The sequence below is a fragment of the Meles meles genome, chromosome 13, assembly GCF_922984935.1.
Source record: "Meles meles chromosome 13, mMelMel3.1 paternal haplotype, whole genome shotgun sequence".
Classification (NCBI taxonomy): Eukaryota; Metazoa; Chordata; class Mammalia; order Carnivora; family Mustelidae; genus Meles; species Meles meles.
In genome coordinates, this window is record NC_060078.1 from 55,205,534 (window position 1) to 55,228,236 (window position 22,703).

Consider the following 22,703-nt stretch of genomic DNA (forward strand, 5'->3'; position numbering starts at 1 on the left):
GCAAATCATTTTTATGGGCTAGTACAGTTTTAGTACTTATTTGCAAAGCTGCCTTAAGGATCTTCAAAATAAATGCAAATACCAACACTTTAAAAAAGCCATATGGTTAATACTGCATCTTTAATGGCACATGAGTAGGTGAGAAATCATGTCCCATACACGGTACAGTGAAAGATGGTGTAAGTAAAAAACAGAGGACACAAGTGCAAAAAAACATTTTAAACAAGTGTCTATGGGGGAGGAATACAGACAGAATATACTCTGTGTTTTCACAAATAAATGTTAAAGAAGTGGGAAAAATAAAATGAGGGAGAAGCGGAACAAGACAGACAACAGAACAGGGGGGAGAAAACTTCTGGGTTATGTTGCAAAAATAAGTCAGATATCTCAACTTCATACAACTCTAAGAGGCAGTTCACACAGACTGACCATTTCATATCGAGTCAGAACTTTATAAAGTCTTAACACCTCACTCTTAACACCTTAACACACTTAACACCTCTCCAGAAACACTCACGTGTTTCTGGAGAGGTTTGGCTGAAAAATGAATGCCTGGAAAGCATATCAGGTTGCCCCTTCAAACACTGGACATACAAGTTGAGAGCAGGCAAAAGCATGAGGGGCTCATGGCATCATGAAATTCGTCTACGTAGATATATTTCAAAATACCTTGGCAGTCACTACATGAGAGAGAGATGGTGATTTTTCTGACAACAATATGAAATAGAAAAGGTCTATTTTGTATCAAGCCTGAAAACAGTATCTAAGAAACATCACTTCCTCAGGGCAACGACATGGGGAGGAAATGGCAAAGTCCTGTGGCCACGTTTTCCAAGCCAGGGTGTCACAGAGCAGCTTCTCGGGGACATGTTTCTCTCTACATTCTGTTCACAGGCCTTTTGCCGTTTGTAGAAGTGGCTGTCCACTTTCTTTGGGACCCTGACCCATCCCTTCCTCTAAAATCCTTCAAAGGGTCTTCACTGTTATTTCTACTTTTGTTTTAAAAGGAGGAAGATACGGCAGAGAACGTTAACTGAAATGCAGTGAATGAAAGTGAGCGGGACTCGGGGGGAGATGTCTACTCAGAGTCTGCCCTCTTGCATCCAGATTAAAACCTCCCCCAGCTGTCTTTAGGGACGTAGGGGCCTAAATCTCAAAGGAGAAGGTGGGCTCCTTCTCACCAGATTCTGAAAGGGTGTACAATAACAGATTCCAAATGGAATCTTGATTTATTCAGTGAAATGAAGCACAAAGCACTAGGACACTATTCAGAAGGGACAGTTCAGACCCTGGGACATGCTAGATCCCGATATGATGGGAGTTTCATGAAACCCATTTCATGTTGATTATTTCTGAATAGTATTTATAACTGCTCCATGGGACTAGCTATGTTTTTGTTGTTGTTGCTTTAAATAAAATGTACCAACTCTCAGGAAATGGCCTGAATGTCTTGGTACTCAGTCCTGAAAGAATCAGCCCATTTTATTGCCAAAGGTTCCTTGCAGATTGCTTTTCCCGTAAAGGCTAACACTGTGTGGAGAACTGAGTCGGGAGCCGTGTCAACTGCTGAGGCCCAGAGCGGCTGCCCGGAGAGCATGTGAAAGCGGTAGCAGCACTCGGCACGAATGCCTGGATTTGATTCTGCCGTTTGTAACTCAGCCGCAGATCTGATTATGGAATGGACAAATAGGAAACGTCCTTCCAGATGCAGAGCAGGCTCTTGTCCTGGCAGGCAGGGTGGATCAGGCTGATTTCTCTGCTACCGTGGGCTCTTTTCCCCAGCTCGGCCAAATCCTGGGAAAAGGCAGGTGACCTGCCGGAAAAATGCCTCGTTCTCCTCAAGGATGGTCTTGCTTCTTGGATGGGAGCCAGAGACTGGCTTGAATTTTGAACTAAATAATCTGAATGCGGTACATTCGTGTGCACAGCCCTTGATAACGTTCATGTGGTTCTCTTGGACATTTTATCGCACCTGGCCCTCTCATTCGATACTTCGGGGAGTCTGCAATCTTCCTCAGGACTCACTTCAATACTTAAGACTTCAGTAACGTTGGCAGGCCAAGCAATACTTCTGTTTTACAAATGAAAACACTGAGGCTCTGAAAAGTTAAAGGACTTGCCCCAAGATAGCTGAAAGCAGAGTCAGGATTTGAACTCAGATCTTCCAATTCCCAGTCCAGTGCTCTGTCCAGTACATAACATCCCCCTTCTCATAATCCTGAGAAGAAGGCAGACCCTCTGTATGTTGGCAGAGGACCTGAAGCTAAAATAGGGGGAACTGACAAACTTAAAAAGCCAGGAAGGAACTCAAAGTGACCGTGTACTGGGAAGAAACCCCCTTGTTCTATGCACCTGAATCCATACCCTGTATCTATAGTTACTATCTTAATGTCTGTCCTGCCCAATGTGGGACCAGCAGGGAACCCAACCTTTAACCCGGGCTTGGCACCTAAAAGTGATTCTATATATATCTGTTGAATTGAGCTGAAGTTCTAGAAGGGACTTTGGAGGAAAGTAAAAGGGACAAAGCCTGAAAGAGGCCGTTTCTGACAAAGCAGGGCCTGACCACTAAATCTCTAATCCCGAGGCCGGAGGACAAGATGATGGACTCACACTAGGACGACAGGGGGCTCAGGAGTTATGAAGAACATCACAGGAGTCTGCCACATGGCTGCAGATGTTGTAAGGCTGTAAGCCTACTGTGGGGGATTCTGAAGGCAGCACAGGGTTTCCTCTGCTTGCAATGGTTTGGGTTTGCCCCAGGGATAAGACAAGCTCTTCGGAAGCCTTTACAGTCTACCACCAACCTTCCTGCAAATAACAGGCAGGTGTGCCCGTGAGGTCACCATCGAAGTTGGCAGGCTGAAGCGGACAGGAGCAAATCGGAAAAACAAAACATTTTTCCCCTCGAAAGGAGTTGTGCACTTCCAAGAGCAAATTTAGATTCTATATCTGTCACTAGTTAGCATACTTATCCGCAGTTAACAAGGCAAAAGTGTGTGTGTATGTGGTGGTTGGGGCAGGGGTGGGAGGTGTCCTCAAATTCTGACAAACCGGATACTGGATGCCAAAAGGCAAGTGACACGGACACATTCCAACTTTTCTGTTCACATGGCAAAAACAGAAGGGAAAAAAAAAATCAAAAAAGAAAGGACTAATTCAGCTACTGGGAAGAGTAGACTGTGAAATGCAGACCTGGCTTAAATTTCTAAAATGAAAGACTTCTCTTAGGAAGAACAGTGCTAAAGAGCGAAGGGCACTAAATTACGTGGCTGGCCACGGTGCTCCTCTGTGGCCTGCTTGGAGCCTTCCCATCCTGTCACTGGACTGGCCCGGGGGCTTGAACATCACAGGCACGGTCGCCACAACTGTCCAGAAGTCCCCAACAGGCACCTCTCTCACTTTCCAGGGGTTGTAACCATTGTGGTATCAACAAGAAAAACAAAACTAGGTCTTTTTTTTTTTTTTTTAATGCTGAATAGTGGTCAAATTATTAGGAACCAAGGAAAGGAGGGGGAAATTAAAGAAAGGGGCAAGACCTCCATTAAAGCAACAACCACCTAGGAATGACAGTATCACCAAACAAAAGCACCCAAAGGGCAATGGAGTCTCTGACGTCATGGAAGTGTGTGGACATGTGAAGGTGTGTCCCGGACTTGTTATCAGGAATGTTCCCAAAGCACATGACTGTCTCTCTGGGCACACCTGCGCATGGAAGGTAACTTCGGTGCGTGTGATCTTCTAACAGGGAGAGAACCCCCAGGGCAGGGTGCAGACAGAGACAAAGTTCTCGGCTCCTTTCTCAACTTTTTGCTTAAAATAACTGTGGTGCACAGTAAATGCTAAAGAATGAGAACTCTAAAGCATTTCTGTGAACTGTTGACCTTTCTTCCTAATTAAAATTACTTTCTCCCTTTGAGCTTTTAAAGATGTCACATTTTTATTTTAGTAAAAGTCAAATCAATTATTACTTAAAACATGTAGAGCAGAAGAGGTGGAGGGAAAATAACTTGAACCTGCATTTCAGAGGCCTACTTAATCTGCTCTCAGTGTGGTCACCGCATTTTAATAAAAACCGATCCCCAGCGTGACAGTTCCATCCTGCTGGCACGGCTGGAGGGCTGCAATATTTATAGAGCTTTGGAGAATCCCTGTAACCATGATCAGAATTCTGAACCAGCTTTCCCAACGAAGGGTGAATAAAAGGGAGTGTGAGTGGCAGATAGGAAACTAATCAGTGTAAAAATTCTTTCCTGTTTCACAGAAGAAGCTGCTTTTCCAGGGTGGTCTTCAATGCTCAGACAGGCCCTTTCCCCCACCCACAATTGCTTGGTGATGTGAACACATATAGAGAATTAGAAACCAGACTGAATAGGAAATGTGTCCTCCACAGTGCACTTGTCAGAAAAGGAAGATCTACAAGACGTATTCTAACAGGGTCTGGGTCTTTCTTCCCAAGTCACAATATCATATTAATTATTTAGCTTTTAATGATGTGCTCATAACTTCTACAAAATGTATGCATGTTCAAATAAGAGTCACCTATTAAAAAAAATCTGAGTCTAGTCCAGTTAGTAATAAGCCTGATAAATTAACAGTTAGACGTTTTTTAAAAAGACAGCAGCAAAATCAACCTTTACATTAGTAGAACATTTTAAATTAGTTCAAATCATGCACAAAAAGAACAACAAAACACAATACAGCTTCTTTCAGAGCAAACTCTCGGGACTTATTTTATCAACACCTGCAGAAATGAAAAGGATAAAAATACTTCATTTCTTCATTCGCCTTCAAAATATAGTAAGTCTGTCTCAGGGGGAAGAGAATGGAATCTAAGTGCCCAATGCATCCGGATTAAAGAACACAGCAGGGGAGACAAAAGAACTTTAATATACACATTACCATCTTTTCGTTGGTCAGAACAGAAGACTTGCCCGGCTGGTAGTCGTAAATGCTTTTGGGCTCTGCGCGGTATTTCCTTGTATCCACTTTCTTATCTGGGGGCTCCCAGTCGTTTCTGGAGAAAAAAAAATCCTATTAGAGCTATTTTCATGAAAATTGGCATCTGACAGGGTCTGACTTTGGCTGACTGCAGTCTAATCAAGGAATTTTTGTATCTGAAGCATGAAATAGGTCTCTGCGTGAAGCATTTAGTTGCGCTGGCTTCCTTCTCAAAATAACCAGTTACATCTCTGCATTGGCTTCACAAAAGGGCTTGAGGCATCCCCGGCTCAAAGCCGGGCACCAGCCGTGCAGAGAACGAGGAGAAGGTGGGGAAGCGGCAGCAGCAAAGCCTGCTCTCTTCTTGAGCTCATCATTCCTGGAACATGCTTATTCTTTCCACTCCCACTAGTGTGGTGGGAGAGAACGAAGGTCCCCGAGCTCATCAGCTGTGGTTCCAGTCCCTGCTACAGCACTCGCTAGCCTGGTGAGCTGAGCCAAGCATCTCACCCATGGCTACTTTGGTTTCCTCATCTGAAAAATGGGAATATTGAAGGGATTAAATGAGACAGCGCATGTAAATCACTTGGCAGAGCACCGGGCTCACCGTGTAAGCACTGAATAAACATGATTTGCGACTGATAACCATGTTTGTCCCTAATCCACACCCTGCCCCAGTAGTCACCCGAATCACAGCCTTGGGTGCAGATACCTAACCTGAGCCACCAATGGGTTCTAGAGGATACATGAACCCTTGGAAGTGGCTGACACATTTTTTTTTTTTAAAGATTTTATTTATTTATTTGTCAGAGAGAGAGCACAAGCAGGCAAAGTGGCAGGCAGAGGCAGAGAGAGAAGCAGGCTCCCCACTGAGTAAGGAGCCCGATGTGGGACGCGATCCCAGGACCCAGGGATCATGACCTGAGCTGAAGGCAGTGGCTTAACCGACTGAGCCACCCAGGCATCCCTGCTGATACATTTTTAAGGCACGGACAGTATTGCATTTTGCACTGTGAGTATAGTTCCTTTTTTGCCATAAAGCTATCAGCTTCTCGAAGGCAGGGACCATGGTTTATACATGCTTCTATCCCCCCACAGCATCTGGTTCAATCCACGCACAGAATGAACCCAGCAGATGCTTGATGAATGCAGCACCTGAGTGTGTACCTACAAGGACTTAAGGGTATACCCAGCCTTCCTTTCAAATTAATTATCAAAATCCTCAGGCAGATGCTGTCGTGTATGTGTGGAACTCAGCCACTCATTTGTCTGTGAAGATGGAAAAGGTACGGAGGTGTGAAACTGAGTGTGTACTTAGAGGGAAAAAAATTCTGCAGTGTGCTCAGAGCCTTGTTGGAAAGTGGTGAAAGAAGGAGCCCGAAGATGCGCAGGACACCCCTCCAGATGGCATACTAAGCTTGCTCCGTCGGGAATAAGAACTCAGTGAAGAAAAAATTGGTCATTCAGCACAGCCACGAGATGACCGACACCATCATCAGAACCACTTCAAGCCTTATCTTTCCAGGATAAGCATGTAATTATCAAAAGGCGTGGCTTTGGGGTGCCCGGGCAGCTCAGTGAGTTAAGTGCCCATGGGACTCTTGATTTCGGCTCGGGTCATGATCTGAGGATGGTTTTTGAGCTCAAGCCCCACATCGGGCTCTGTGCTCAGCGTAGAGTCTGCTTGAGATTCTCTTCTGCTCTGCCCCTCCCCCACTCGCTCATGAGAGTGTGCCTGCACGCAAACGTGTGCGCTCTTTTTCTCTCTCTCTCTCAAATAAATAAAGTCCTCAAAAAAATATGTGGCTTCATTTTAAAATTATATTCTCTGGTATGGACCCTGTCAGAATGCACAAAGAGTATGAAAACACATGACAAATTTTACAGTTAAGATTTCTCTTGTGAGAAGGGTAAAGTCAGGATAATTACAGCCAAAGTTCATTAAGCCCAGGTGGGGAGCCAGAAACTACTGGAAATGTTAGATGCATTACCTTGTTTTATCCTCGCAGTATCCCTATGAATGTAAAACATCCCCATTTAACAGATGAGGACACTGAGACTCAGAATAAGTCACAGGGATTCAAAATCAGGTTTGCATGACTCTTACCTCTACAGCTGCCTGACTCAGCAGAGACAGGATACTTCCCTGGTAGCTTGGGGACAGAAGCCCTAATCCTCAGAGCTGATTGTGGGTGGGAGGCACTTACCTCTCTGGGCTTGATTTTAGTGAGGAAGAGCGGGCTGGGAGGGGAAGCGTGGCCGACCTCTTAACCACCTTCTCGCTGTCGATGTAGCTCATCTCACTTTTTGAGCGAGGCACAGAAAGGGGAGATTTTGCTGGAGAAGAAAAGTGGGTATGAAAGACTTGCAAAAACTGAGGAAAATCGAAGACAGGAAGATATCTTTCCTCACCCACCACCCTCTGTTCCTCCCCCGCAAACAGAAAATTCTACATCACTTACTGTCTTCAGAAAAGGAGTACCGAGGTGAGTACAGATCTGAATCATCATCTAGTGAACAAAACAAAACGTAATCAGGAGCAAGCCGGCTAAGGTAAGAAAACCAGGTGACATGTCCCCCCACTTGCCCCGTCCTGCATTGGCGTCCGGCCACACCAGGAGCCCAAGAGACAGAGGGGTGGCCCAGGGCCGGAAGCTGCACCCCCACAGACCCCATCTGAGAGCCCACCCAACCAAACAGGGCCGGCCGACCTGCAGGCCGGAAGGTCCACTCATGACACCTGGGGGCTGACTGCCACCTGACGCTAAGGAAGCATGGGGACAAATAGCCAAAGGTCCTCCTCAAGACAACTTCCACGAGCAAATTGAGAACACAGGGTCCCCAGCCTGGGCTAGAAACAGGGGCAGAGAGAGAAGTCCCTGAATGTCACACCAAGAGTCTCCAGTCTAGCCTGCTGAGTTCCCCAGAGTCCGTTGGTCCCACTACTGGACGGGCTGGGGGAGGCCTGGGAGGCGGCTTCAGCGGCCCACCTCGACTGGGACCTGTTCTACCTGGGGCAGTTCCATGCACAATACCATTGACCAAAGGGGCTGTGGCTAAGGAAACAGGCTGAGAAGACCCTCCTGATCCCTTGCTTTAATTCCACCTCAGCCTAGTTCCTCGAGCAGCTTGCTTTCCTCAAGGCACAGCACAGGCTGGCAGGGCTACCCTGCGAGGGTCAGGGTCTGAACGGTGACTCCGGAACTGACCGAACTCACACGGTCTTGTGGGACTGCTCTGCAAGGGCGAGACACTCGTCCCTCAACAGAGAACCCCAGGACACGGACACCTGCAGAATTGAGACCAGAGCTGAGCTCCCGAAGCAGCCACCCTGAACTCAAAACGAGAGCACACGGATGTTTACTGAAACGGATTTTTCAAACACAAGCCAAAGAACCCACTCTCACATGTTGGCTAAGTGTTAATCAAGTCCTGTCTCTCTGCAAATCTAAGTTTTTTTTTTAAAGATTTTATTTATTTACTTGACAGAGATCACAAGTAGGCAGAGAGAGAGAGGAGGAAGCAGGCTCCCTGTCGAGCAGAGAGCCCGATGAGGGGCTCGATCCCAGGACCCTGGGATCATGACCCGAGCCGAAGGCAGAGGCTTTAACCCACTGAGCCACCCAGGCGCCCCTGCAAATCTAAGTCTTAGAGCAGGAAAGGCTGGGATATTTTGTGAGTAGAAATAAAACTAACACTGCTATTATTTTTAGTATTATTCAAAGACGACTTCTCTGGCAGCCCCTCTTTTAAAAAGTATTTTATTTATTTATTTGACAGAGAGAGTACACAAGCAGGGGGAATGGCAGAAGCAGAGGGAAAAGCAGACTCCCTGCTGAGCAGGGAACCCGATGTGGGACTCGATCCCAGGACTTTGGGATCATGATCTGAGATGAAGGCAGCCACTCAACAGACTGAGCCACCCAGATGCCTTCTGGCAGCCCTTCTCATTCCCTTCTCTCCTCTTTTCATCTGCTCCAGGTGTCCTTGCAGCCCAAAAAAAGGAAAGGTATCAGGTACCAAGTTATCTTTCCCTCCCTTCCTCCATCCACTTCAAGGATAAGAACTAGCTGTTATCAAAGTTGAACAAGACTTGCCCTGCTATACATGAAATGTGCAAGCTGATTTACGTTAACTTTTGAAAATAGGGCGGAAGAGGTAAAATGAGATCCAGAAATGTATTTTTGGAGTACTGTTCTGAAGAATTTTGTTTTGCCTGTTTTCATTTTTTAACAGAACTTCTGATTACCCTGCTAAAAATGCCATGATGTCAAAGAAAGCAAAAAAAAATCAGCTCTGCCTGCAGAGATTTGACTGGAAAAACACTGGCTGCCAAATGAGAAATTAGCTTACTTAGGAACCAATGTATGTACCACTTAAAATCTAGCCTAGCATTTTAGCTCAAAACCCTGTATCTCTGAATCATGGACTGACAGCCTAACAGTAGACAGTAAGGAAGATCAGGGTTAGTTTGTAACTATTACCTGGTTCTTGGGGTAAGAAGCAACGTTTTCATGGGGGACACATGGCATTTAAATATTCAAAAAATGTTTAAAGTCTATGTTCTTGAAACAATTTTTTCTTCCCAGAGCTTCCTTACATAGAAATCTGGAAGATTTTTTAGAAGGAAATGAGAAATAGTTCTTATAAGATGGGAAAAAAAATAGAACAGCTTGGGGAGTTAAATAATTTATGTATTTTGAAAAGTAGGAGGAGAAAAAAACGGGGGTGAAGGCAACAGACATCAGAATGACTGAACACTCTTAAAGCCACTTCTTATTTGATAGAAGTGGAGAAAGCAGTGTCACCCGGCTAAGCCAACGGAGGGCAGGAGCACCTCTAGGGAAGCAAGCTCTTCGTTTCTCTGTGTCCACGGGATCAAGTCCAACATGTGGATTTCAGCTCACCTTCGAAGACAGCAGACTGAAGTTCCACAGATTCAACCAAACACGAGAAATCAGGGCAGGTCCCAAGGGACGTAAAATTTACTTTAATTGATGTTTGTCTTAGAAATCTAACATAAGGGGCACCTGGGTGGCTCAGTGGGTTAAGCCTCTGCCTTTGGCTCAGGTCATGATCTCACGGTCCTGGGATGGAGCCCCACATCGGGCTTCCTGATCCTTGTTCCCTTCCTCTCTCTGCCTGCCTCTCTGCCAACTTGTGATCCCTCTCTCTGTCAAATAAATAAATATTAAAAAAAAAAAAAGAAATCTAACATAAGAAAATTCTACCTCTGCTTATGAATAAAAACAACAGCAGCTTCCATTAAGTGTCGAATAGTGGCTGCTAATTTCCTAACCTCATCTCACGAAAACTGGAGGTAAGGAAATCTCTCATCTCACAGACAAGAAAAGGAAGCCCAGGGAGGTTAAGAGAATTTGCCCTTAGCCACACAGTGAGAGAAAGACAAAGCAGGAATGGACTCAAGGTCTTTCTTACTCCACTTCCCTGCGCTGCCTCTAAGCCCTGTGACAGGAATCAGGGCTTTGTCCTACTCCTCACCCCGGCCTCATCTACCCAACCCTGGGAAAAACTGTGGCTCTTCTAGTATAATTTTTATTATGGAAGAGGCAGGAGAGGGTGTTGTTTTGAAATTCCAGTCACGCACTATGGTGTTGGCCAGACTGACTTCTAGACCTTGAAGCCTTTGCTATCTTTCTGCATCATTCCCTTCCCTGGTGATGCTTAAGCAAATTTTCTTTCTTTCCCTTGTAAAGATTGTATTATGTATGTATGTATGTATATACGTATGTATTTATTTATTTGCCAGAAAGAGAGCGAGAGAGCAAGAGACAGAGCACAAGAGGAGGCAGGGAGGAGGCAGAGGGATAAAGTTAAGCTTAAGCAGGCTCCCCACCCAGCAGGGACCCAGACACAGCTCGATCCCAATCATGACCGAGTCAAAGGCAGACGCTTAACAACTGAGCCACCTAGGCGCTCATTACGCAAGTTTTCTGAGTTACCCACTTCTAGTTCTTTGCTGGTTTCTAGGGATAGTGGGTAAAACTGAGTCACTCTTGCTACGTCATCTACTTGTTTCTCTACTGTCTCTACTGTCGTCATTCTACTTGTTGTTCCCTTCTCCTGGCAGGCCAAGCCCACACTGGGATAGATGGATATGAAGTTAAAAACACCGATGAATGGGAAAACTGGGCACCAGGATCCCCTTTCTGCGTTTCTGCACACTGGAGTTAGCCAAATGGAGTGTACGTTTTTAAGCACAGTTAAGATGCAGTAAATGAAATGTGTTTTCAAGCCATTTGTGAGCACAGGCATTGTCTGTGTCTGAAATCCTGTCCTTAGTTTCTCCAAGGGTTCTTTAAAGCTGCGCCTTAGGGGGCTCAGCTGAGCGGGGATCTTGTGACTGCTGCTCGCGGTGGAGCCACATGCTGACAGTGCCCCTCTGAGCCTTGGCAGCGACACCCAGAACTTCCGGTGCCAGCGACTTCCAGGAAGCCCTAAGGCTCAGCAGCATTTACTCAGGGTGAACAATCCACTTCTGGAACCCAAAGGCCCCTGCTGGGCTCCGATGTTTACACACCAGAGACTACCCTCTAGGCTTTGGCAATCTATCCTTGGAGGCTCGATTTGGGGACGGCTACTCTCCTAAAACTGCCGGGAAGCACATAATTTCTTTTTCAACCACAGCAACTTTACATGAACTTCTAAAAAAAGACTTTTCCTGGATTTGGGGGTTTCTTCCTTGAGAATTTATAACAATCTTAAAAACACTGGAATAAGTGCTGGTCGAGAATGATTATTTTATACTTTAAAAAAAGTGACTAAAATGAGATGCACAAAAACCAGTATTTACACAATCACCTGCCTTTATCAATTAAATTTTAATTTTATGCATTTCTTAGACATTTAAACTTAAGATTATTTTGTAACATCAGGGGCTCATTTTTGACACAATCTTTTTCTACCACTCGAATTAATTCTTTCTGCTTCGTTCCATACACTTTGGAAGACAAAAGATAAAAGGGTCAAGATAGATACACACACTCACCCCACAAACAAAAATAGCCAAAGAAAAAATATACGCAGAAGTGGGGACAAAGTCTGGGTGGGATGGGACAGAAGAATCAGCAAAAGGAGAAATGGGGTGAGGTGGTCAGGATTAGTCCAAAGAGCCCAGGGAGAAATTCCCAAAGCTGCTTTGGTTCTGGTTAAAGGCAAATTTTAAGGGATTAGGAAGAAGAAAAAAAAAGACCAACAAAGGGTACAGAGTAGCTACAGAAAACAAACAGGAAAAGGAAAAAAAAAAAAAAAAAGAACTGAAGGAGAAGAGAACAAGACAGGGAAGGAAAGAAGTAAGAGGAGGAAGACGTGCGGAGGACCAGAGGGCTGGAACGAGACTCACCGTCCTCATCTCCAGCGGCATTCCCAGCCCGTGGAGGAGGTAGAGAGGGAGTAACTGGAGCTCTCAGCTATCCTGCAGGCCAGTCTAAGGCTGCACTGGCCGGGCGGAGCCCTCCTGCCTGGCTGTCCTCAGGAGAGCAAAGGTGACTGTCCCGGCAGCCCGGCCCCGCCTCCCCTAGGCAGCCCGAGCCGGAGCGGGGGGCAGGAGGCACACAGAGCCCGGCTGGGCAGCTTCACAATAGATCTATTTGCTTCAACTCCAGCAAAGTAAGGCTATTCTTAGAAATTCTGTAAGGCTGGTGGAGGATTACTTTAACTCAAATACAGACGTGCCTAGGAGAAACTGGCCTCCTAAATCTTTGTCCTGGTGCATCCTCATCTAGGAATGAGGAGAAAGATCCATGAGACAGACCACTGTGGCATGGTATGTCACCACACCCTGGGGACGCCTTGAGACACTTCACCAAGAGGGGGCAGTGGTCACCGTCAGCGGAGGAAGCAGCATCCAAAAGCAAGAGGGAAAGCTGGTCTCTGGGACGTCCCCCTTTGGCCAATAGGACAGCCCTCTGCCCTGACATGGCCCGAAGTATTCTAACAGGCCACGCACTGTGAAGTAACACAGCACAGACCTGGTTTTGTGCTGATGTGGAGGCGTCATTTGAAAAGCTTGGCCATTTTGTGGACACAAAGCCCGTCAAGAGAGCCAACATCATTTGGGCATGTTCAGAGTAGGAAGGCTGGTTTATTTGAACCTGTAGCCCCCCTCAAATTCTATATCCCAATCCCCTGGATTGCACTGGAAAGTAGCTTCTCCTTGGAGGATGGGAAGGGCAGAGCCTTCCATTCTGGGCTCTCAGTCCTGGCGTCAAATCACCTGAGGACATTTCTTAACTACAGCCCCCCCCCCCACCCCATGCCATCCTGGGAGACACTAGCGCCTGGGCTTAGGGGTCAGAGAGGGTCAGCTGAGAACACAGAGTGCAGCAGGAGAGGAAAGGAATCAGCAGTGCCGTAGAACAGAGTAGGAAGGGCCCTAGAGATCCGCATTGAAAACCTGGTTCTGCTACTTACTGGGTGATCTTGCGCAGATGACAGCCTTCCCAAGCCTTACACCCTTCGCTGATGAAATGAGGACTTACCTCCTGGGGTCCCCACGAGGATGAAACAAGCTAACAGTTGTCAGGCACTTAGCACGGGAGGTCATGTATCCAGTAAGGGCTCAATAAATGGTGGTCTCGGCAGGCGCTGTGGTGGTTATGCTGCTGCTGCTATTATTATTATTGATAGAATTATGCCTGTGAGCTGCTGAGGTCTGAGCCACCACACGGCTGTTTCCTAAAACGGGAGGCAGGGGACGAGGCCGCGGCGGCATATCTGAGGCCTTTCCTCCACAGCTTGCTCCCCTCTCACTTCCTTCCCAGGAGGAAACAGTGGGCAGGGGGTCTGAAGACCCACCTAGCAGCCCCTCGACATCCGGGTGCAGCAGTGGGTGGGGCTGGGTCCGGTCACTTCAACAGCCCCTTCTCCTCACCCCCCCATCCCCATCTTTCTGAACAGATACCACAGAGGTTACAGAAGGACATCTCTCTGCCTGCAGGAGAGAGAACGGAATGGGATTCACAGACAAGCAGCTCTGGGTCACACAGGAAGGAATGATGGGGAGGGGAGGTCAAGTGAAGGTTAGAAAAAAGAAAGTAAAACTCATTTGCTTAGCCTTACTTAAAGTTATTCCCAAAAGGTTTCTTTCTTCCCCCCCCCCCCCAAAAGGTTTCTAGTAATTTATTTTTGATAAGCTTTCTAGGGACCGGGGTACATAGTGAAATTTCGAGAAGTCAGTCTCCTGAATTCATTCTGCTCTTGCTCGGGTCCCTAAATCCAGTCTCTCTCAACTACCTCAGGAAACAAAGAGCAAACTGCTCCTGTCCCACAGCCTGGTCTCAAAGATCACAAAAGGAGTAGAAGGGACTGCTCCCTGTTGGGAGTTTACAGGTTTCTTTTCAAGTACATTTTAAACTTCATGGATTAAGGTGCGATGACTCTATTTATCTTTTGAAAGTCTGGACAAGTTTGCTTTTTCTTTATAGGTGGAGTGGGGGAAAAAGGTTGCTACGCTGGCATACACAAACTTTCCAGAATTCTTTTACTAGTCAGGAGAATCAGCTTTCAGACACTTAGAAATATCTTCTTGAATACTGGATAAACAACTAGGATTTCAGACAGAGACAGAGGCAGCGGCCCTTAGGCTAGGTTGTGATAGGTTTATTGCCAACAATTCTAGTTTCAAATTCTGAGTTCAAGCAAAACCAAAAAACCTGCAGCAACCATGGTCTCCTCGCAGAGGACAGACCCCGGAATGGCAGCTCACATTTCTCAGTAAAATAGGCTATTTTTTAATGCTCATTAAAATCTACGGGTAGAATCCTGGCTAGGTGCTAATTTGTCCTCAACACCTTTCTTTGAAAGGCATAAATATTTCTCACATTAAGAAGGGCGTGCAGAGCCCAGGGCCACCTGTCAGAAACACAGAGCTGAGGGGGACCTACCAAAGCTTACAGACGTCAGAACCACAAGCCAGAGAATCTCTGATTACTTAAAAAAAAAAAAACAACAAAAAAAACCAAACAAACAAAAAACCCAATTCTTTAATGTGATCTAGCTCAAACATCTCCTTCATTTGTAAAAAGCCTTCAAGTGATTGAATACATCTGTGGTCTGTGTCTGGCTCAGTCATCTTCAGCAGGAGCAGGGGCAATGAAATCCACCCTATTTTTAAAAGTTCTCCAGGGAAGAAGACTTCTTAGACACTTGTGGTAAAGCCTAATCATCTTGGTTATTATTAATCTTTTATGTTCAACCTAATTTTCCCCCCTTTTTAATCCTTCACAATTTCATCCTCTTTGGTCTTTCAAAATAAGAAATATTGAGGTCTGCTTCCTACATTATAGTGATAAGTTACCATATCCTTACTGTTTCCGCCAAATAACCCCAATTCCCTCTAGTGCCTGACTTGACCTGCAGCAAAAGCAGAGGTCATTGTTAGCCAGGGTGCTAGGTGTGGCAGCTGAGGACCGTGGCAGCTGTGGGTGTGGCCACGAAACCCCATCTTCAGACCAACAGCCAGGCTGACCATGGAAGCTGCTGGCACTAACTGCGGCAGGCCTATGGCATTCTTCTGGACTCACGTAGTCTCTGTGTTTCTCCATAGGACTTCTCCAGGTAGCCTTCCACTGCCTATGGGACGCTATGCCTTCAGGTTTGCCATGCACTTGTCATCTTCCCCAAAAGGGAGCCCAGAAGGAGGGTGCTGGGTTCTCAAGTCCAAATGAAGCACCAATCAAAAATCGCATTTAGTCAAAATCACCCTAAAAACAGAACAAAACTGTCTCCCTCTCTTGGCTCAGTCAATTGTTTCTTAAGCAATGCTTCTGGCTAGAATCTGCACTCCAGGATAAAAAACTAGCTTATCGCACTCCAAACAGATTCTTGTTGGAAGTGAGGAGGTCACTGGTTATGATGAAATCATCAGCATGGAGCTGCAAGCCTGGGTTTGTTCAGGAGACTTTTTCTTCCAAACCTAGGCATGAAATGGTTGGAAACCACTGATGAGCACATCAAAGGGAGAACCAAAATGGAATCCGGTATTTTAACTAAAATGGGCATCCTTCCGTATATGAGAGGTAATCAGTAAGAGTTTAGTGAATGAGTGAACGCATGACTTAACCCATGACAAAAAGGGCTGTGGAGGATAGTCTGCTGAGCTAATCAGAGCAGAGAAATACTGAGGGGGCACGACAGGGCTGCATCTCTAAAAAAGAACTATGGTACCATGGTCCAAAGCCTCACTCATCAACATTCTTGGGTATACACCAAGGATCTCCTTCGCACCAGCAAGCTTTCCTCTGGCCTTCCGGACAGATGCCCTTGCAGCTGCCCCCACTCTGGACATGGTGCTAGGAAGGGGCCTTGTCTAATTCACTGCTGGATGTGCACTTTTGAGATCACAGGACATTTCTTATCCACAGCACTATTTCAGTTCCAAGGACAATGCATGGTACTAACGCTCAGTATTAATCAAATCAGTCAAGAGAGCTCAACATCTCATTCTAGAAGAGCATTTAATGGAATTTCCTCTTGTATGCCTCCTTCCACGTCCCTCTTTCCAGGTCACTCACCCAAAGATCAGCTAATCCCTGGGACAAGGGTAATTCTAAGGATGGTGTCTTTAACTTACCTTTTAGAACCCTTTTTGACACGTAGACTTTTTGCTCTTAGATACGAGTGTGGCGATCCTTCCCAGCAGGTCCAACTTCCTAGCCAGCAATTTCATGAAACATTTTCTAACTTGGCCAAAACCCTTATTTTCAAGGGACATCATCTCCCACCATGAAGGAATCTCTTACCTGGACACCCCTTTGGGAATTCCCTACCAAGGAGATACACCCTGAAAATCCATGACAAGAGGGGCCCAGTGATGGGCTATAGCACATATGGGCACTGGGAAACTCTTCTGTTGTTGACAGCACGATGACTGCCTCCCCATGTCACTGCTCAGCCACCAGCACCATGTGACCACCCCAAATACTGGCCCCAGAGCCCCACATGATCAAAGCATTATAACCAAGCTACATTGGTTACCCCATTGATCATGGAAACTCCAAGGGAACAGGATTAAAATCCATCCAGACAGACTCGGGTCATACAGTCAGCAAGGAGTGAGACTAAACCAACAAAACACAAGGTTGGGGGAAGCAAACGATTGGAAGACAGCCCATTAGCCACCAGAAAAAAAACCCAAGGTGAAGAAGAAAGTAACAGCACCAGCACAAAGAGAGGCACGTGAGTTTCCTTTAATTACCTTCTGATTTAGGACTAGGAGTAGATGCTGGAAACTGGTAGGTAGGAGTGTAAGGATTGTCCTCTGTAGCAGAGAAAAGCAGTGGATTTTGAAACTATCCACCATGAAGTGGAGGAGCTCACAAATCCCACAACTGACTCTTTTGAACGATTACCTACTTTAGTGTTATTGAAGCACACAGCATCACACTGAACGCGAGATTAATGAATTAGGAAGGCCTTAGTCATTTTAATACAGCACATCATGCAAATAAGTGAAATAAAATTTTCACCAACCAAAAAGGACAATAAAAACAAAATCTAAAAGCCAAATCTTATTCGTAGAATGGAACTATAAGAATTAATTTAAGGCTAGGACAACAGATACGCTGTCTAAGTTTATGGTACCTTCAGAATTTTGCTGGATTTCAGGAAGTTCAGGGAATTGGTACGTAGGGAAATAAGGGTTTTCTTCAGGAGTGTCTAGGCAGAGGAACAGGTTTGGGAGAGAGAATAGAGGAAGATACAAATGGAGAGAATGAACGAATAGGGATCCACACACAGTTCAGGCTCCTTGAATTCTGGAACATACTAAGCTTCAGTAGTGATATGAAAGAAATTCAAATTGCTTTTAAAAAATCCAGTCCTTTTGCCTGAATTACTGAGACACATCTAAAGAGACAATATCATTTTTCCTCTTGGACAAAGAATTACACATACACAGGCTCTACTAAGCAAAAGGGATATAGTACAAAGCTTCATGTTTCCAAACAAACAAGTGGATTCTTAATTTTTTGCACATCTCTGCCTACCATTAGGGCAGCTGGTTTTGTTTAGAAACTGTAATTTGGGTTGAGTTAATCCCTCCCAAGAGAGAAGTGATGTTGCCCGTGGGACAGAATAACAGACTGTTCACATATGCTCCTGTGGCTTGGAATTTGGGCTGCAAAAGCCAGGACTCAAGGTGAGAGACACACAGAGTGCTGGGGGAGCTGGACATCAGCGTGAGGAAATGACCAAGAGAATGGACATCACCCAGTCAGAGACCCGGCCCTTGGCATCCCTGCCATGACTGAGCTCATCCCTCCAACTACCGTGGATTCGCTCTTGGTTTAGAAACACTAAACACTGAACAGCTCAGTATTCTGAAAGCCGGAAGAGAGGCACAGCTCATTGTGAACACTGTAGGAGTTCAGCACCAGTGAGGTTAGTGGACATCTGCAGCTAATCAGTGAGATCGGTTACTTGTGGCTTAGGCCAACACGAACCAGAACGCTTTCCTTTTGTCTTCATGTGTCCTCCGTGCCAGGCGGCCAGACTGGATTTGGCCCCAGGGAATGACAGGATGCTCTGCCAGTGGGAGGAGTGGTGTCCTTCCCACAGGGCAGCTGCATCCCTGCCCACCAGCTGACAGGCAGCGCAGGCGGATGGGAGCTGCTGGGGTCATGAGCTGCCCGAGCACCGGCCTGGGGTTTTCCCACCATGCGGGATCACCTGCTGACAAGCCCAGCGGAGCCCGGATCCCAAAGCGCTTCTCTTCAAGCCTGAGCGGGCTTTGCTGTGTCAGCTCTTAACTGGCTCCCAGGGCTACCTGCCAAGTGCTGGCTCCCAGCGGGGGAAGATTATTTTTCATTTTAATACCACCTTACAGGTGCACCATGCATGCTACTTCCTAAGGCAGAATTTGCTCTTATCTGGACCCTGCGACATCCCTTGGAGGAAGGGAAGAGGGTTGAATGTAGAGCGGTAAGTGACTGGCCCAAGGTCACATGAATGCTTAGGGGACTGAAGCCAGGTCAGACCAGTTCTCTCCACTCCCAGTTCAGTGCCTTCTCAACTTGCTCTGCCCACAAGGCAGTCATGGGCTGACAAGGGGTGGGGGGCTGCACCTAAAGCCGGAAGCAGGTGGGAGTCAGAGCTGCTCACATCCCTGGGCAGGCAGATGCTGGAGCACAGGCAGAGTGCTGAGATCAACCTGCTACATCCCACAACATCTGGGAGGGAGGACTTGAGAGCTGACCTCAAAGCCCACATGTGAAGAAGAGCACAAGCGGTCCCTCCCTGCTCTGGTCTGCGGGCGTATGGCTGGGCTCAGACAGGCTGCTCAGTGAGTTGTGCACAGGGCCCAGCCTTCTGACATCCCAGAAAAGCAAGTTTAAGTCCTCACCACAATAGTCAACGTATGAACACAGCATAGCTTCTACAAATGAAAATCAGTACCTCTGTTTAGTTTGTGGATCTGTTTAAACATGGTCTTGTACCAGTCTTTGGATCTCTCGGTGTTCTAGAGAAAAACAAAGGCAAAGAGTAAAATAAAATGGAAAGGTCAGCACATTTCAGAACTTCTATGATCATGAAATCTCAGCTTCTAGAAAGTGACAATATCTAAAGCCAAAACTTATGTTACTCTATATATCTTGGTGATCCCACATTTGAGTCTTTATTAAAAATGCAAAACATTTGAGAAACAGCAGCAAAACCAAGGGGTGCCTGGGTGGCTCAGTCGGTTAAGCATCCGGCTCTTGATTTTGGCTCAGGTCATGATCTAGGGGTCATGAGATCGAGCCCCTTGTTGGGCTCCACACTCAGCTTCTCTCCTTTCCCCTCTGCCCCTTCCCCTGCTCAAACACACTCACTCTCTAAAATAAAATAAATAAAATCTTAAAAAAAAAAATAGCCAGACCAAGAGATTCAGACCTGAATCTGCAGAGTGATAATTGGCCAAAAAAAGGATGTAGATTTTGAAAGAAGTAAACGAAGATCCACCTGAAGCGTGTTCATTCATACAATTTTTGAAAATTCCACTTTTTAGAGAGACAACGAAGCAGAAGTAAAGCCTCCTAGAAACACGAGGCAAAGACTATCTGCACGCCCCCCACCCATATCAGCTTTTTCTGCAGAAGTGCAGTCACCTCGAAGAGGGCCTGAGAGTTTCATCTCCATCCCAAAGCTGAGCTGTTTTTGTTTTAAGAGCAAAATAAAACAAGGACGGGTAGAGATGGGTGGTTAGATCATGCATTTTCACTCTCACTTTAGAGATGAGGAATAAAGTCAAAACGATGCCCAAGGTCACAGAGCTGGCGAGGAGGTGAGTGGGAAGGCCACCTCAGGTGATGCTTGGGGGTGTGGGTTTGGGAATCAGAGTGTGTGGTGTGGGTTTGGCAGGTTGTGCCATCCTGGGTAAGCACTGTAATCACTCTTGAGTCCCTGCTTCCTTATGTATGAAGAGGGAATTCTATCTGTGTTCAACTTGCAGAGTGAATGCCGAGATCGCGCAGTCTGCGAGTGGCGGTGGCAATGACCGTCCAGCACAACTCCCTTCCTACAAATTACTGGTCTTATATGCTTAGTGTTACTTAGGACCAGACAACAGTTCTTCCAAGGCTGAGCCCATTGTTGTTTCTACTCCTCTTCCAAAGGGACACCAGAAACCGTCCACTCATTACATGGAGACCGCAGAGAGATACACTGTAGCTAGTATTCTGAGGGGTTCATGGAACAAAAGGGGATTCACCCTAATCCACTTTGAAAGGCAGGCTTCCCCTGAATTCCAGGGGAATTCACCAGGGAATTCCAGGGGAGGCCGCCGCGCCTGTGCAGAGGGGCACAACTGGGCAGCTGAGCCCATTCTGTGGCTCCCTTAGAGCTTCTTGCTCACCACGCGTAACGGGGTCCCTCCCAGCCAGAGGAACTTCCTCCTGAACACATCAACAGGGACCCTGAGCCCCATGCTCTCCCCAGGGTTCTGTAATCCTGAACGTGCATTTTCTGAGCGTGCTCCACAGGACACAAAAGGGAGACTGGGAGACGCTGACGATGACATCCTCCCCTAGAAGAGGTACGGGACTGAAGCTTCTCAGAAGTTCTGCTGCAGAGAAATGGCTCTGTGCTCCACCCTACTTTCCCCGCACAGTCCCCAGAACCCCGGACCCTTTTCTCATGAGCCTTAGATCATCTAACATGCTTTAAGGAAAGCTGCTGCCCTCTGAGCTCAGAACCAAGGTAGGACAGGATGCCAGAGCACAGCTCTGGGAAGCTCTGTGGCCCTCCGCGGGTCTGGAGAGCAGGCAGTGGCGAGAATTTCCATGTGAGGCCTTTGTCAGCCACAAGTTGGGTCACATGCACTCAGGTGTACATGTGTCACCTGCGTAAGAGGAAGCTTAAGTAGGACTTGGGGTCCATATTCATACCCGGAGTGGGATGCCCACATCATCCATGGAAACATCGCTCAGGTCCTGAGCACTCCTGGCCACCCGTCTGCTGTCATCCTTCACCTTTTTTTCAGTAGCCCTTCCAGGTGAGGTGGGTTTCTCCTGCGTTGGTGCCAAGTCCTGCTCGCCCACTCTTCTTTCTGAGACAGAATCTGGAAGTGAGAAACAGTCATTAGATACAGCAGCTCTCCTTGTGGCTCCGAAGCACAAATCTCCCAAAGAATCCAGCCAGGTCAAGTGTGTTTGCTAATTCCCAATTTTAGTATATGTGCTGCCGAAGCGAGCACTGTTTGCTAATTCCCAACAGGCATGAGTCTCACTGAGAGCACCACAGGCAAACCAGGGCCTGGCTGCTTGTTTCCGTAGTAAAGTTTTATCAGGACACAGCCACACCCATTTGTTTACATTTTACTGGTGGATGCTTTCAAGTTACAGTTGCCGAGCAGAGGAGTAGCACCTAGCTCACCCTTTCCATCGCTGAGTGCACATTAGAGTTGATCGGGTTCAGGACTGGAGGTTACAGAGTGAATAAACAGACCAGGTGTTTAGATCGTATACTCTGTTATTCCCAGCCACGTCCCTTACTACGGGAAGGCGTCATGGCTCTGCAACGGCAAGTCCTGCGGCCGTGGGGCGTGGACCTCTCAGGGTGTTGGCTTGCAAGGAGCTGACGGCCAGTGGGCAGAAAGGGCGAGAGAGCCGGTGGTGAAACTGCAGGATGACCAGGGCGGATGGAGCCCTCATCCAACTTAGCTGAGGAGTTTAAGTTCAGGGCTGGCATCTCGGAGGGAGTCAAACAGGAAGTGAAGGGTGCCCCTGGCAGAGGGAACAGTAGCAGCAAATAAGGAGTCTCTGAACTACTCTGAGCTACAAAGGGGACAGACACTGTGCTCAATTCTTCATATCCATGATCTCAGTTCACCCTCCCAATAACGCTACGAGGAAGAAACTATTATCCGTTCACTAAAAACAAACCAAAAAAAAAAACCCCAAAAATAGTTTGGGGCACCAAGGCACAGAGACATTAACGTGCCCTGCCTGAGGTCACACAGCTGCCACGTGGCCAAGCTAAGATGTGGATTAGGGACACCTGACCCCAGCGGGTCTCTCTGAACCATGTCCTGTCATACCGCCTTCCAGATGGCACCAAGGCTCCAAGCCTAGCCTGATCCAAACAGAAGTTAGTAAAGGGACTGGGGTGGGGAAGGCAGGGAGAGATGGCTGCCTTTGTTCAGACATGGGAACTTTGACAGTGAGACATCCAAGCAGAAATGCCCTCTAAGAAAGAGGGAGCAGAGCCCCAGTAAGGGGCCCTGGTGGGAGTGCCATTCCTAAGCCATCAGCAGCAACGCAATG

General features: G+C 46.9%; 1 protein-coding gene across 50 annotated transcripts in view; it reads right to left on the reverse strand.

Moving 5' to 3' along the window:
- SORBS1 (sorbin and SH3 domain containing 1) overlaps window positions 1-22,703 on the reverse strand; it is a 225,338-nt gene that overhangs the window by 55,297 nt on the left and 147,338 nt on the right. For 30 of the 50 annotated variants that reach the window (XM_046026719.1, XM_046026713.1, XM_046026718.1 and 27 more), the window contains 7 exons: window positions 21,327-21,499; window positions 19,357-19,420; window positions 17,545-17,619; window positions 17,159-17,221; window positions 7,404-7,451; window positions 7,149-7,278; window positions 4,903-5,017 (listed from right to left, as the gene is read on the reverse strand). In XM_046026719.1, coding sequence (XP_045882675.1) covers window positions 4,903-5,017; window positions 7,149-7,278; window positions 7,404-7,451; window positions 17,159-17,221; window positions 17,545-17,619; window positions 19,357-19,420; window positions 21,327-21,499 — 668 coding nt within the window. The remainder of the gene's footprint in view (window positions 1-4,902; window positions 5,018-7,148; window positions 7,279-7,403; window positions 7,452-17,158; window positions 17,222-17,544; window positions 17,620-19,356; window positions 19,421-21,326; window positions 21,500-22,703) is intronic. The other 20 variants (XM_046026710.1, XM_046026709.1, XM_046026682.1 and 17 more) reach the window with 1 other exon arrangement.